The 16,613-nt window shown below is 55.6% G+C and overlaps 1 protein-coding gene across 7 annotated transcripts in view; it reads right to left on the bottom strand.

Annotated features, from left to right (window-relative positions):
- BAIAP2 (BAR/IMD domain containing adaptor protein 2) overlaps nt 1–12,105 on the bottom strand; it is a 33,191-nt gene extending 21,086 nt beyond the window's left edge. For all 7 annotated transcript variants that reach the window (XM_018073337.2, XM_018073336.2, XM_018073339.2 and 4 more), the window contains exons 1-5: nt 12,034–12,105; nt 10,015–10,101; nt 1,267–1,328; nt 881–952; nt 431–568 (exon numbers count right to left, since the gene is read on the bottom strand). In XM_018073337.2, the coding sequence (XP_017928826.1) occupies nt 431–568; nt 881–952; nt 1,267–1,328; nt 10,015–10,101; nt 12,034–12,103 (429 nt within the window). In that variant the 5' untranslated portion in view covers nt 12,104–12,105. The remainder of the gene's footprint in view (nt 1–430; nt 569–880; nt 953–1,266; nt 1,329–10,014; nt 10,102–12,033) is intronic.
- Nucleotides 12,106–16,613: the final 4,508 nt, after the last annotated feature.

Genomic DNA, 16,613 nt, shown 5'->3' on the forward strand with positions numbered 1-16,613 from the left:
GAAGGGGCACCCGGCAGGAAAACACCCAGAGGACGATGGCTCGGGCACAACAGAAATCAATGGTCTTTCGGGTGTCACTCACGAAGTAGAAAGGTGAGAAGCACCGGGAGCAGCGGGCTGGGTTTGGCCTTGGCACACGCCCGGCACATCTGCCGAGGGGAGCTCGCAGCCCCCACTCTGCACCGTGGCCATGAGAACAGCCTGTTCCACTGCTGGCTGCCACCCCCTCCCTATCCACACCTCCCACACCCCACCAGAACCCCGAATTCTGCTGGGCCCTTCCTCTAAAGAGAGCAGCAAGTCCTTATCTAAGCGCTCGCAAGACCTTGGCCACCTCCACCATGCAGCACCGAGCACCTGCTGCCAGCCCAGGGACAATGCCTGTGTCCCCCCATCCCAGATTCTCGTGTCCCCCCACCCAGGGCCCTACCTGCAGCTCCTTGTCCGAGTACTTCTGGGGGTTCTTGCTGCCTTGGCTCTTCTTCCGAAGTTTCTTCAGCTCTGCCTGGCACTTGTCAAGTGAGTCCCCCTTGCTCCTCTGCTCCGTCTGGTATTTTTTCAGTGCAGCCTGGACATGACAAGAGAAAGCTCAGCCTCAGCCACAGCTCCTGCTGCCAAGGGGTGATAGAAATAAGCAGAGACACCCCTCCGGAAAAGAGGGATCCCCATGGCCTGGAGAGCAAACAGGGGCTGCAACAGCCTGACACTGGGGACAGCACTGTTCTGTGCACGGTGAAACGTGTGACACTGGGGACCCTTCTGTAAACAGGGGCAGGAGCTGTGGCAGGGGACAACACCCCTGAGCTGGGAGTGGGTGATGGGGGGATGTGGGGACACCCGAGCCAAGGGTTGTGCTGCTGGACACGCGCCCGTAACTCACACTCAGGTACCGGGAGTCCAGCTCCACCTTCTGCTCCAGCTGCGTCAGGAGCTCGTTGTGGAAGGACTTGAGCTGCAGGGAGAAAGAAAACACATGGTTCTTGGGGAGGGCTGGCAAAGTGTGGGGGCCTGGGGGCATCAGTTGGCACCGGGGATGGCAGGTGAGCAGGGCTGTACAGACAGAGCACAGGCTGATGGCAGCGAGGGACAGGGACAGGGACACTCAGAGGGGGCCCAGCAGGGCAGAAACAGATGCCCAAGCAGAGCAAACCCTTTGGAGCTCAACAAATCTATGTCAGAGGGGCTGCTGTCACTCAGACAAGGCACTTTGCACCAGCAGAGCCCCTGGCCAGGCAGAGACCCCGGCACGCCGGGCTGGGCACTCACCATCTCCTCCAGCTGGTTCTGGATCTGCCTGTGGACTTCTGCCATCTGGAAGAGCACGTCCCCTGCAAAGACAAGATGAAGGGAGGGCGTTTGAGGCACCGAGCTCAGGGGGACACCTTAGGTTGGGGCAGGCAGCGCTCTGCTAGCAAGGAGGGATCTGCATCCAGACCCAGGGGTGCTGCTGGAATGCCCCAGTGCCCATCTTTGGGGAGCTGCAGGGAGGGGCAAAGAGGCAAACCTCGTGTAGCAGGAAGGGAAACAAGGACAAGCAGCAGTGGGATCCCAGCACCCGGGGCAGCCCTTCTCTCCCAGGCCAAGCCCAGGGCACCCACAGCGGGCAAACATGGCCCTGGCACTCAGTGCAGGTCACAGGACATGGGGCTAAGCCCTGGGCTGGTATTTGCCTCAAAACCACTGATTTGTTCAGCCTCAGGGGCTGAGCCAGGTGTGGGCAGCGAGGGCAGAGCCAGGGCTGCAGCTGCTGCCCAGGGCATCCCCACTGTGACCAACCAGTCCCAGCTCTGCTCTGTCACTTCCTTTCATTTTTCTTTTCCAATGCAGGATTCCAGCCCCACACCCAGTGCTGTTCCTGGAGGAAGGGCAGTGTCCTGCCTCAGCAGAAGCCCCAGAGTGGCTGGAGCCAGACACACACACGGAGGATCTTTCAGGAGCAGAGCCAGCGCTACCGCTCGACTGAAAGCCCCCATCCTGTCTCCGGATCAGAGCGAGCCTTGGGGAGAGCCCAGCTCTGTCAGCTCCATTCAGGGCTGAGTTTGGAAGCTTTGCCTTCCAGCACAGTGGGTTGCAGCTTCCCACAAGGCTCCCAACCTCCATGGAGCTGTCTGAAAATGGAAAGCCATGAGCTATGTCTCTGAGCTGCTCCTGCCTCAGGACTTGGCCCTGGCAGGTCCCAAGCAGGGCTGGGGGATCCCTGACACCCACTGGAGCTCTCCAAAGGGGAGCAGCATCCCACATTCCATCCCAGAAAAGCAGAGCAGCACCTGTGACAACTCAAAGCACCAAAGATACAGCCCATAAATACATACACGGAGTTTTAAAAAACAGAACCCAACCCCAGGGATGGGAAATGCAATGGGAAGGGGACACCAGCCCCAGAGCCCTGGGACAAACCTCAGGGAGGCTGGGATGAGCCAAACCAGCTCCTCACCGTGCAAGGGAACGACTGGGACCCTCATCCAGCACAGAGGGTGCATGCCAGCCCAGCCCAGCCCTTCCCCGTCCCTCCACGTCCCTGGGCACGCGGGCCCCGCTCCAGCCGAGTGTCAACACCCCCAGCCGACCAGGAACAACCTGCCCCAACATTTCTTTGCTCTCCTGGCTGGAGCAATTCGTACTTTGCACCATACACTGTGTCTCACACTGTTCTGCAAACATTAAAATCCGATCCCTTGGCAGGCACTGGCCCCTCCGCTGCGGGTCAGTGCAGTGACAGCACCGGCTGCTGCCAGAGTCACCCTCCCCCTGTGCCCCCTGAGAGAGCAGCGATGCCCAGAGCACCCCACAGAGCAAGAGGTGACCAGATGGCAGGGCTGCAGCTCCACTCCTTCACCAGGAGGAAACCGTGTGCCAAGATCTCCACGGCCACTGAGCCGGCTGTGACTTTTCCAGCTGGTTCTCCAGGTGCCGAGCCAAGCGGAGCACTCACACCCGGCCACCACACATGTCTGCAGTGGGGAGCCTCACACACGAGCAGGGAGCTCTGGGCAAGGGGTCACCACCACGGGACCGTCAGGAAATCGCTCCTGCTCGGGCTGTGACAGCTCAATGATGGGAAGTGCACGAATTCCCACTGCAAGGAGGCACTGACGTCACGCTGAGGTGGCTTTGTCAGGAGAGTATCAATGCTCATTATTCCCAAAGCTTGCACCACCCCCTCTCCTTCTTGCTTCCCCTTTGGCCAGAGTGGAAACCCCGAGAACAGGGCTGGCTGAGGGCTCTGGTCACCAACGCTGAGCCCCCAAGCCACCCGAGAGTGGGGTCCAGGGCACTCAGAAATAACATCCACACCCCCAAACCCAGCTCTGGGTACCCCTGCACTGGGGCAAGAGGGCTCTGCCCCACTCCCCACGTTCCTCACCCAGGGAATTGTCTGTTCCCAGCAGCCAGGGCGGCTCATGGTGCTTCTCTCAGCACAGATACACATCTTTTGGGTTGACTTTCTCCTCCACCACCACCCCCTCAGCTCTTATCGGGGCGTTCCAGCCCCACATCAAAGTGAGCAGCGGCACAGAGCCTTTCCCAGCAGCTCTCCATCCCTGTGTCCCAGCCTGGGAGGGGACACTGCCGTCCCCCCTGTGCCCCCCACGCTCAGCCCAGCACCCACAGCTCGAGGTGAGCCCTGTGCTGTGGCCAGCACGGCGCAGGAAGGGCTGGATGCCTGCCCAGAGCCACACGAGCTTCCTCTGGAGCCTCTCCCCAGCCAGCTCTGAAGGAACCAGCTCCGGGCTTCCCGTGGCCTCTGCCATCGCTGGGAGCCCACACCGGGCAGCAGGATTTGAACTAAATCCCCTAAAAATAGCAGCAATGTGGTGTGAATTCCCACATGGCACCTCTGACACCCCGATACCTCCACACCGTGAGCTGCTTCACCACCACAAAAACCTACAGACTGTGTGAGACATTAACAGACATGTCACCCCAAAAACAAATCAGAACAGGGATGAAGTGAAACTGTGACTAAGAGATACCACAGTAGCTGGAAAGCCTCAGTATTTCAAAATCTGGCTCAGAAGAGGATCTGTGGCACTGTGTTGGGGGTGACACCGTGAAATGATGGGGGGACCACCATGGTGATGAGGAGACCACCCCACAGCATTCCCAGACCTCAGTGGCAGGGCTGGGACCACGGCACAGGGCACACGCCCTGGCACCAGCACAGCCACCCACGCCACGGGCGTTATGCATCACCTGCCACAGGTATTTGTAAGTTAAACAGCTGAACTCCCACTGTGCAGCAGGACAAGAGCTCAGGTCACAGCGTGAGCTGTGCCAAGCTCAAGCACCATCGCCTTGCTGCCAAAACACACATCCTGCAGCTGAGGAACCTCCGGGTGAAGCAGCTCACCAACACCCAGCCGTGAAAACGCAGAGGGTTTCACCCGCTCACACACCTCCCCACAGCTCAGAGCACAGGGAAGGAGGAGCTGCTGTTTATGGCTGACTCACAGTATCGCTCTGGGAGAAGAACTATAGGAGCTATTGTGGGCCCTTCCCTTCCACACCCAGCCCACAACAGGCAAACAGGTTGTTCCACATCCCTCCCATTGCTACTGGCACGGCAGGAGCCAGCTGCCCCTCCAGAAGGTGAAGCAGTGGGATCCCAGCTCTCCAGGGTTTGCTTTGGACTTGTCAGAGACTAAAGATTATGGTTTTTTCCCCCCCTCTCAAGCAAGATACAAGCCATTTTTAATAAAAATACCAACAATTCACTAATGAGGGAGCCAAATTGCTCCAAGACAGAACATGTTGATGCTTGTGCAGGGCTGGAGCAGCCCAGCCTATCCTGCAAGGGCAGTGGGAGATGGTGGCCAGGGGACCATCATCGACCAGCTCTCCTGGTCAGGGCTCAGGCACATCCCATAAACACAGACCAGCAATAACTCTGTTCACACAGCACCTCGGTGCTGAAGATCTGATCCAGCCAGATTTAAGGCAGAACCATTTAGGTGCAGCACTTGGGGACATGTTTTAGTGGTGGCCTTGGCAGTGCTGGGTTAACATTTGGGCTTTTCCAACCCAAACGATTCTTCTGAAAACTTCCGCAACCAAGAGAATCACTTCCCTCCTATCAGTGTGTCCTGACCCAGGCTCACAGACCCAGCACACGGCACAGACCACCTCCCAGGGCCTGGGGAGCAGCACTTCCAGCCCCACAGCTCCCTGGGGAGAGGCTCTGGCTCCATCAGCACCAGCGTTCCCTCGCCACAGCCGGGGAAGGTCCGTGCGTGTGCGGGGAGGGGGAAGGAGATGAGTGTGGGGAAACAATCAGCTTCTCCACGCTGACTCACCCCTTTCCTCTTCAGAAGGGTTTCACTTCTCCCAGCCCCAGAGGACTGGGCGATGTGTTGATAATGCATCAGTGACTGTCAGCGTTACAACGCTCAGCGCTGCTCCAGCCCCTGCTCCAGCCCCGCCTGGCACAGCTCCAGGCATTTGCTGTTTGTCTATTGAGAGACAAGGTGAAGGGAAAAGCAAAAGCTTCCCAAGGCATCCTGACTCGATAACACAGTCCCAGTAACTGGCTCCCTCAGGCTGAGCAGTTGCCACTGACACTGTTACCAGGCACAGATTAGAGACTGGGGTGACCTGGGGTGTTCTGTGCCCCCCACAGCCCCCTGGATGGGCACCAATCCTGTATCTGTACCAAGATGTACAGACCAGCGAGTCCCTGATGCCCAACTGCTCTGGCAGCTGCTATACTGGTGGTACTGGATTAATCAGCACATGAGAACACCACCTCACATTCACCAGCCTGGCCCACACAATCCAATCCATCCTGGACACCCGCAGTCCCAGAGGGAAGCAAACACCTCCAGGTCCTGGAGCTGGCCACACACCAACCCAAACCCCTCTGAAACCTGCTCAGCCCATCACTGATGGATGGCAGGAACCAGCCCATGGACACACACAGGGCCTCTCATCCCCCCAGAAGGTTGGAGCATCCCTGCAAGAGCCCATCCCAGGCACGGAGCAGGGGCACACAGCAGCTGGGCAGCCCTGGAAGGTGTCACTGTCACCACAGAAGGTGAAACCCAAACCTTACCCAGCTGCTACACCTTGGCAACTCCAGTCAGGCCACGTGGCCATCACAGATGCTCATTTACAACCCTCCACCACAACCTACCAAACACAGGGTGGTGGGAACAAGCTACTGCCTTGGCTGTCTGCTCCTCATCAGAGGGAGGAAGGCAGTGAAAGGTGACTCAGGCAGTGGAAGAGCCCCGTCCTAAGGCAGCAGAAGGATTTGAGAGGTCTTGCCTTTCTGCACCCTTAGCAAGCCCATTCCTGCAGCTTCCATCCCTCCCCACACACCTTGGAGGCAGAGCCCTGGATTTCTGGAACAGTTTCTCAGGTCTTTTAATAGAATCACAGGTGGAAATGCAGGTCCAGAGCATCCTTTCTTCCACCAGCACAGAGCTGTCACCCCCAGTGGACACCAGGCACCGTGGCCACTGCCAGCTCCAGCAGTCCCTGATCCCACACAGAGCACCACCGTGACCTTTGACACCCTCAGGATCTATATCTGCATCTCTGCTGCTGCAGGAAGCACCTACCCAAAACAACCACAAATCCAATTAACAGATTAATGTTCCCAGCGGATCTGGTGCAGCACAAAGCCTCCAAGAGCTGGGCCAGACCCCAGAGCTGCTGGAGAGGCTGAACTCTGGGATGCCCTGTCCCTGGAAGCGTTCAAGGCCAGGTTGGATGAGGCTTAGAGAAACCTTGTCTAGTGGAATGTGTCCCTGCCCATGGCAGGGGGTGAAACTGGGTGAGTTTTAAGGTCCCTTCCAGCCCAAGCCATAAAGGTGCCACCAGTCCTGATTTTATTGTGCAAATGAAAAGCCCTTATTTACCAGGGGCTCATTTCAGCTCAACAATGTTTGACTAATTATTGCATGTGCTGCCCTTTCACAGCCCTGTGTCACCCAGAGCAGCTTCACTCGTTCAAGGGACCTTTGGGAAATCCAGTTGCTGAGCAAAATCCACCTCCAGCCCCAAAGGTGTTTCCTGCAGGTGCTGCTCAGCCCCAGCATCCCAGTGGAAATGTCTCCAGCTCCGCTCACCAGGAGAAGAAAACTCCCTCCCATGACTTTGTCATGGCCTAGTTTTCAAGAAGGTCAAAAGAAATGACAATTTGAGTTGCATCCAAGGGACCTTAGGAGCTGGAAAAGGGCCAAAGTCACCTGAGGACTCGTGCATGAGACTGGAGCTCATCAGAAGGGGATCATTCCAGGATCCAGCCTGGAGCAAACCTCCACTGATCACACACACGTGCCCTTCACACCAGCTCTGCAGCTTCCCAAAAGCCCCCCCAGCAGCCACTGAGGATGTGTGGAACAGCCCAAGGAGCCCCTTCCCAGGGGAACTGTGGGCACGAATCTAACCCCAAATGTCAAGGACTGGGCTCCAGGGAATTGCACAGAGCAAAGTGCCTCTTCTGCTGCTCAGGGACGACTGACAGCTACACCCTGGACCTGCTCAGAGCATCACTTGAGTTACACACCCCAAAGCCCAGCAGTGGGTTCAGACAGGTATGGCCCCACCAGACACTTGCACCCGAAAACTCAGCCCCCAGAGCCGATTACAGCTCAAGGGTGTTATTATTGCCAGTTTTTCCATTCCCACGTGGGATTATCCTGTCTACACACAGTTCCTAAAATCTGATGGAGAATTTAGAAACAATGCACAGTGCTAAGCAGCCCCACAGGGAGCTGGGACCCGACACTGGAGCAGTGCTCTGGAGGGCTGTGTGTTTTCAGAGATGAACCTGCTGCATTGCTGCAGGGTTTGACACCTCCTGTCCCAAGAAGGACATCAGAAAAGCATCCAGGTTCAGAAAAGAAAGGGTTATGGAGGAAAAAAAAAACCCTCAGATTTTTTTCAATGGAGGGTGGAAACACGAGCTGTGGTCCCAACAGGATCCTGCCTGACATCATGAAGCAGTTTTCCCTGTAACTCTTGGAGGAAAATTCCCACTCAGGGAGGGAGGTGGGGGGCACAACATTAATGGAAGCAGCAATTAAGAGCATCCCCTTTCGCTGCTCTGAAATGAGTTCCCCATCCCTGGAAGTGTCCAAGGTCAGGCTGGATGAAACTTGGAGTAACCTGGGCTAGTGGAAGGTGTCCCTGCCCATGGCAGGGGGTGGGACTGGATGATCTTTAAGGTCCCTTCCAGCCCAAACCAGTCTGTGACCCTATGAAAGACCCCAGAGCCCAGCGCTCCTTTCCGGCACTGTCGGCATTCCCAGCCCAGGGAGCGAGAAGGTAAAAGGTGTTCCCAGGAAGAGCCCTACCTTTGGCGAGCACAGCCCCAACCCAGAACATTTCTCAGCCCCTGTTTACACATCTGCTGGGAGAGGGTTGTGTCCCAGCTTTTATCAGCTCCACTGAGCTGCAGCCAGAAATTTTATCTCGACTTTCTCCTGCTCGGAGCAGCTGCCACAGTAAATACCAGCAGGCTCGACAGAGCACGGGGCCGAGGGGCAGCTGGAGCTGCCAGGAGCCTCCCTCGGACACATTCACACCAAGAGGGGAAGGAGCAGTGATTTGGAAACATTTTGAACCCCAAAATACTCGAGCCACACACAAAATGCACGCCCGGAGACGGTGGGAGGGCACCAAGGACATCACACCGGCATCCCTGGGGAGGAACCAGGGCCACCAGAAGCCACCAAACCCAGGTTTTAAGCGTGAGCAAACCCGGAGCTGCTCTGAGGGGCAGGCAGGGTGTGGGGTCCCCAGGCTCCCACCCAAACTTGCCCCTGGGGAGGACAGAGCTGGGGTGTGTGTCAGCCCCAGGGCAGCCCCTCGCAGGGTCTGCTCGGCCCTCGCAGCCGCGGCGTCGCACACAAGGCTCTTTGTTTTATTTATTAAACAGAAGCAGATTGCTCCAGGCAGCTTTAATCCACGACTCGGTTTCCATAGACACTTAACTGCTTCCCCAGCACAATTCCAGGCAGCAGCGAGCTGGAGCAGCGGGGCTGGGGGGGCAGGGTCTGACACTGAGCACAGCCCAGGGGCTGCTCCCCGGGTCCTTCAGAGTCCTTTAGAGTCGTTTCAGCCCAACCTCTCTGTTAATTGACTGCCCCGGAGAGATGCTTTAATGAGCAGTTTGCCATCGCCCTGCACAGTGTGAGCCAGAGCTGAGGGAGGGACCGGGAGGAGGAGGAGGAGGAGGAGGAGGAGGAGGAGGAGGGGGAGTTCACCTGGGACTGCACAGGCAATGAGACCAGAACCCATCGCAGCTCCATGAGAGCCTTAACAAGGCTGCAGCACCCCAGGGGGAGCTGGGAGAGTCACCTTGAACCACGAGGGGAGCTGGGAGGGTCACCTCGAACCACAGCTGCAAGGAGGGAGAACTCAGGAGCCATGTCTGAGCAATGGGGAGAGTGGGAAAGCAGCTCCCAAAGGACTGATCAGAGAAGGGAGTGTAAGAAGGGGGAAGGAGGCACCGAGCATCACACTCGTGACGTCTGTACAGCTGCCAGCGATGGAGCAAACACAAGTCTGTGGTGTTGGGGCACAGGGAACCTGCAGGCAGGGCAGATCCTGGGCAGATCTGCTGCACTCGGGGCACACACCCAGCCCTGTCACACACAGCCCAAGTGCCAGGTGACCTCCACCAGATCCACCACTGCTCCAGCACAGCCACCCTGCCCCTTCCCCAGATTTCTCCCTCTCCCCACACTTTCCCCCTCCAGAGGCCCAAAATGGGCAGCACTGCTCCAGCTGCTGGGCTAAGACCTGCTGCTTCTCTCCTTTGTAGAGCAAGAAGAAAACCACCCTGAGGCTGCTCTCCAAAAACACCACGAGCTGATGGGGTCACAAAACCCTGACACTGAGGACATCAGGTTTCTTTCCCAAGCTACATGAACAGTAAATATAGAGACACTTCTACTATTCAGATCAGCTCTACACTGAGCTTGTTCTCCCCAGCAACACCAAAATCTGGTTTCATCCCTGTGCTCAGAGTCTGCAACTCCATTTAGCAGCAAATTGGTGACTTACCCAATTCTTTCGACCCTTGGCTTTCACTGGCCAACTCTCCCATCTTCACCAGAGCATCAAAGTACCCTTTTGCTGCGTATGTCATACCTAAAAAGCATCAAAAAATGCAAGTTATAGTCTCCTTAATGGTTATTAGAACTGCTGGGGCACTGAGGAGATGCTAGACACTAAAATAGATATTACTTCAAAGGGCTTAAACACCACAGGGAGGGACTAAACAACAAACAGAAGAAAAGTGAGCAAGGAAGGCTGGAGCAGTGAGATTATAGGGCAATTCAGGAGAGAAAAGGTACGTGCAGGACCTCGTTGGTTTTCATTCCAGTGTAACCATCAGGCTGCTAATTCTGCTCTGAGAAATCACTGCGGAATAATTGAATATCACAGACTTTCATTATAGTTCAGCCTTGTTTGTTGACATTCCAGCTACACACTTGACTTTAATCAGATAAGCAGGGGGTTTCCTCTAATCACAGAACATGTTGTACAGCCCCAGCTCAGCACCTTCCAACGCTGGGCTGCAGCCTCTGCACTGGCTCCAGGTTTGGGCCCTTCCTTCAGCTGCTCCCCCAGCTCAGGGATCAAGGAAAGGATGACCCAAGACAAGTTAAAAATTACAGGAAGATCTTTGGCTTCAAAGCTCTTTCACAGCAGGGATGTGGGAAAAATACAAACCCAGTGATCAGGCTGGTTTTCCCCAAATGCCAGGGTTAGTGTGTGTGTGGCTGCAGCTGGGATAGAACAGCTCGGGATAAACGGATCCACCTCCCAGGTAATTAAAAGCTGAGTTATCAGGACAACATTTCAGAAGAATAAATAAAAACACAGTCCCAAGGGAAACCTCTTCTCCCTGTCAGCCCCTACCTCTCCTCCCTTCCCTGCTGCCAGGAGGGAATCAGCAGGGAAAAGCACCCCCAAATTGTGAACCCCTGCCCCGTTAGCATCCCTAGGAATAGCTGGGAAATGCTGCTGCTCATAAGGGTGCTGTATCCCACCCCTGGGGGTCAGAGTCCACAGCCCCTGTGCAGTGGACTGGGATAGACGGGCTCTTCCCACGTCATGGCTGGTTGATCCATTAAAACCCAGTTAAAACCAGTGCTGAGCACTGGAGTAGGGGCAGTGCTGGTACCTGAGAACAGGGGCAGGGCTGCACCTTAAAGGATCCCCATGGAAACACCCAGGAGCCTCATCTGACTTGCGGGAAAGAAAACGTGCTCCGGGCAGGAAGCAGGGGCAGGGATCCTTCCCGAAGGTGGGATCTCAAACACTGGCACTTAAGAACATGAGACGCCCAAGCATTTTCTCCCCCACTGGCTGGAGATGATGACAGCCTCTTCCCTCACAGGCATTTTCACTGGGATATTAGAAAAATAAAATCCAGGAGACACGTGTGGCTCTGAAGGGAACAGAGCCCTCCCTGGAAAAACACAGCTCTGGGTTGAGAAAAGCCTTAAACCTCCTTAAAACCCAGCTGAGGAGGGCCCAGGCAGTGCACAAAGCCAGTTTGAGTCCACACCCTCCATTTTGGGGTTTAATCAATTCATAGCTTCCTTTTGATCATTTAAATCTACACCTCCCTAATGGCTCCCAATAGGATCCTGCATTCCCAATCAAGAGCTGCCATCAATACTTTTAGGCTTTTTCTTTCTCTTTATTCTTCTGGGCAATTTAAACATTTCAGTAACACCTCTTTAAGCAGAACTTAAAATCTTAATTCTCAGTATTTTAAACATTCAAAGATGAACTGTTTGGAGATGTGTTTGTTATCCTGCTGCCTCCCAACGTTTCATCCTTTGAATCCTTCCCACATCCACGGCCCCTTGCACATCCCAGCGACATGAGCTCTGCATCAAGGTCCAAGAACCATCATCCCAGTTCCCCCATCATGGGAACAAAGAGCTTCCCAAGCTGGTTTTCCAGCTTTCCCCCCTCCTGAGGCTGTGCTGCCCAGCCAGACCCTCTCCAGCCTGGCAGCCCCCAGCATTCCAGCAATATCCACACCAGCAGTGCAGGGTCACTTACTTGCTAAGGCTTTTTCATAGGTCTTCCCCATAGAAATGAAATTCCTGAGGCTGGGATTGAACTGCTCCATGATCGTCTAAAGGGAAAAGAACATCACTGGGATTAGCAGGGATGACTGGAGCTGGACAGAACAGCTCCATGCTCAACTCAATGCTGATAAACACAAAAAGAGAGGAAAAAAGTCCTTCCCCCTCCCTGGAAGACATTCCAGGACCTTCCCCTTCATCTCACAGCTTGAGGAAGACCGAGCTGGGTTTGAAGGCCACAAGGAACAATAAGAAGGTGGTTCTGCAGTGCCCCACAAGACACCTTGTTCAGGTGCATCACTGTGAGAGGTAAGCAAATGCCCCAACCAGAAAATTATCAGGCAAAAATGACCATAGTAATGACTGTTAAGTGGCTGTTTGAAGCAGCAGTGACCCTCACACCAACCACAGAGGTGACCCAAGCTCTGGGAGATGATGGCAGGTGATGTCCCACTCCCAGGATGGCCCCAGGGAGCAGCACCAGCTCTGTCCATCCAGGACAAGCAGGAAGGGCTGAAGAACAGCATTCCAAACATCCACCCAGGAATGAGGCAGACTGAAGTCACCAGCATCCCCCTGAGCCGTGCCAGCCTCGGCCCAAGGCACGTGCCAGGAATTACGCCCGGGTCTCAGAGCACTCAGTGTCACTACAGGCAGGTGACCCCTGCCCCTAAGGGCCTGATTTTGGGTGGGGGTGAACACCAGCAGCGCTGTCTGAGCTTTTCCTCCCTCGCTCCAAGGGCCTTATTTAAGATGGGGGAAGGAATAATCGGATCAGGGAGAAGAAGGGCTCTTTGTGCACTTGGCACCGGAGCCACGACCCTCCCTGCCAGGGCCGCTCCCCCCGGCACCGACGGCATCGCCAAACCCAATCCCAGCCCAGCCCTGGCAGAGGCACAGCCTCTGGTCTGGATCCAGCCTGGCTGCAGCCCCAGAGCCAGCCCCCATCCCCTGCCCCACCTCGGGGACACCCTCCTGCCAAGGGTGCCACCAGAACACGGAGTTCAACGCCCAAACATCCCCCAGCAGGATCCACGGGCATCCCCCCGGGAGGAGGGGGCTCTGCACCCCCGGCACGCTGCTGGCAGCGTCCCCACCCCGGGAAGGGGAGGGAAGACGACAGGCAGACACTTACAGCAAATAAGCTGATTAAGCATCTGTCACCTCATCCGAGGCTGGCCAACACTATAAAGCTCATTTTCTGCCTGAGGCATTTTTATCCCCAGTTCCTGCTGCCCGGCCCTCGCCGTCTGACAGTTTAATTTTCTCCCGCGGGCACGTGTGCGGGGCTCGGCCGGTGCCTCCTCGGCTCAAAAACAGCCATTCTGGGGCTTCGACGGGCAGGAGCCTGTGTGGGGCACCAGCTCGGAGGGGTGGCATCACCCCGGTGCTGGTATTCCAGGGCAAATCCAGTCAATCCTCCCAGGAGCGCAGTGGGAGCAGCAGGGGAGGATGCCCCCAAAGCCTCCCCCCACCCCCGCAGCTCCCGGTCCATCCCCCAGCACCATCCACAACCTGCCAAGCACCGGCGATGATTGCGATGATTGCAGGAGGCTAACGAGGCGCTGCCCCCCTAATTAAGGCTGCCGGTGACCCGGGTCCCCTGGGAACTGTTTTGGGGCAGCACAGAGCAGCCTGGTGAGCGTGCTCAGCTTGAAGGCAGAAAATTAACCTGTAGCAACAAGCCACTGAACGAGGTGTTCTCCGAGGTGTAGGAGACAATTGCATGCGAGTTAATTAACACTGACGAGGATTGCTCCATCCTGCCCACGTCGCCTTTAGCTTTGGTCAAAAATCTACTTCTGTTACCCCACAAAGCGGTTGGAGGTGTGGGATCACTGCCCAGGGACAATTCCCCCCTTCCCATGGCAGGGGTGGGGACACAGACACATCCTCACCTCCAGCAGATGCACAGCTACAGCCTCAACCCCACTCAGCTCAGCCTGAGCACTCTGAATAATATTTAAGCAGCAGAAACCCTGGCAGAATTTCTGTGGGGAGGCGATTTTTCGGCAGTTTGCAGGTTCGGCGGAGTGTTTGTGTACGGGTGTGTACACAGGGATATGTAAATAATGTGATTTTCTCAGCAGTGCTGTGTAAACACGTTGTCCCGAGCATGAAACTGAAGGAATAAATGATGGAATGGGATCCACAGACAAAGCACCAACCAAAATTCAGCACATCTTCCCTGAAACCAGAGGGAATCAAGGCACAACCCAGTCCTGGCACTGCTCAGGGCAGGACCTGCTCCCCACCGACCCATAACAGCCATTTTAAACCTATAAATAAAGAGATAAAAGCCCCCCAAAAGGTCGCACGGACCAGCTAAAGCGGGGGGAGGTGACTCTCTGCTGCCAAATACAATCCACCAACCCTCAGGAGGAAGTTTGCTGAAAGTGAATGTTTTTAAAACATTGTCTCGAGCCTCCAACAAAAACAGCCCGGCAGGATGAGGGCGGCGAAAAGGGCTCCTCACTCCAGAGATAAAAATAGCCTTTTCCAAGCCTTCCTCTCACTCCCAGGGTGGGAAGGGAAGGTGACTCCGGAGCCAACACACCTTTGCACCCCCCTCTAGGTGACAGGCTGAGATCTGCCAAGGTGAAATAGTGGAAAATAAACAGATTTATGGCATGGAATGACTCAACAGCATCACTCCCTGCACGGTGATGTGCTGGAGCTGCTCCAGTGACACCAGGGGTGCATCCCCCCACCCCTGTGGGGACAAGTGACAGGGCTGTCCCCCCACAGGAGAGGTGGGTCCAGGTTTGCAGGGCACCACAGCAAAGCCAATATTCAGCAGCAGTGTGGTAATGAAAGCAAATCTCACTCTCCCCCAGATTTTGCCCCCTCAGCAGCACCCACAAGTTGTTTGTCTTCCACGGGCTGCCTGGGCAGAGTTCAGAAAAACACAGACACAAAACCTGGCAGCCAAGGGTTGAAAGGGCTTTGCTTTGTTCCACTGCACTGAATTCCCTGGGTAATACCACTCAGCTCTCTGGGATTGGCACAGCTTTATTCAGCTGCCAAAAATGAAACTAATGCAAAGCACAAGGTCTCCAGGACACGACCCTGCTCAGTTCAGGGGGGGAAGAGGCGACAGAAAACAAGGTCCCCACTCTCCCCTCTGAGCACCCTCCCCACTGCAGCCAGGATGCCCCAGTCCTGTAAGAGTCAACCCATCAGGAAAAGTTGAGCATCATGGAACAGAATAAAGTATCCTGAGTTGGAAGGAACCCACAAGAATCAAAGTCCAACTCCTAAATCCTAAGTTTAAGTCCTCCCCAAGCTGGAAATGGAGCCAGCTCAGGTTTCTCCTGCACAGGAAAGTCCTGCACAATACCTGAACAACTTTTAATAAAATTTAAGGTTACACAGCTCTCCCAGGTCCATCCCTGCAGCCTCTCAGGCAGCTCCTAAAACCAAATAGAGAGAGAAATGAAAAGCAGGTGCTGCTTGGCTTGGCCAGGGCAGGAGGTGGTCGGTGGCCACAGTCTGTGGGCACCCAGGTCAGCAGCCCAGGACCAGCTGACTGTGCCAGCAGTGCCCACCCTGCCCCGAGTACAGCACTGCCACTAAAGCCAGACCTCACATCCCAGCCCCCCTCCACACTGCAAAGGGCTGGACAACCGGGATCAGGGCGAGGAGGCTCCTGGGTTCGACCAAGGCACGAGCATCCCCACGTGTGCCATGTCCTGGGCTCTGCTCCCAGCCACCCTCCACAGGGGCATGTCCCAACACCTCAGTGACCACAACGGACAGACTTTGAGCTAAAAACACCTTCACTGCTTTCCTAATGCCATTTTTGAGGCCCCTACGCAGCAGTAGGGTGCAATGTTTTGCACACATCCCTGGAAGTGCTCAAAAGACATGTGGATGTGGCACATGGGGACACGGGGTAGTGGTGGCCTCGGCAGTGCTGGAGGAATGGTTGGACCTGATGGTCTCAGAGGGGCTTTCCAACCTTTTTAATGATTTTATGGCTCCTGTCAAGGCTGACACTGCACAGTGGCCTGGGCTCAGCCTGGCACCCAGGACTTTCCTGGGTGATTCATGGTGACAGCAGGTCATTGGGTGACCATGACGAGCAGGTTGGAGGGGCAGTACAGTGGGACTCTCCACTACACCACAGTCACACTGCAGAAGCAGCTCAGCTCTAAGGAACTTTTGCCTCTAAATGGGTCAGCCCTGCTCCAGCAATACCATCATTTCAGTATCAATATTTAATGACCAGCAAAGCCCAGTGCTGCCTCCTCCATCACAGCTTGTCCTGCCTGGTGCCATCAGGAGCAGCCCCAGGGATTTTAGGAGCCAAGTTTCTGTCAAGAAGGAGCCCAGGTAGACAGGGAAAATCAGGGAAAAAACCCCAGTGTTCCTCATCTAAAGGCATTTAGTTTCTCTTAGCTGTCGTGTCAGAGGATGAGGGGACCCAAGTTCCAGGGCAAGAGCTCTGAATGTCTCTGTAATCAGAGTCTGGGCTTGAAGGGAACTGGGATGGGGATCTGCACAGTACTCAGAGCACCTTGTCAGTGCTCACCAGTGGTCACCCCTGCAAGG

Source organism: Manacus vitellinus, unplaced genomic scaffold (genome assembly GCF_001715985.3).
Source record: "Manacus vitellinus isolate BGI_N305 unplaced genomic scaffold, ASM171598v3 scaffold_24_pilon, whole genome shotgun sequence".
NCBI lineage: Eukaryota > Metazoa > Chordata > Aves > Passeriformes > Pipridae > Manacus > Manacus vitellinus.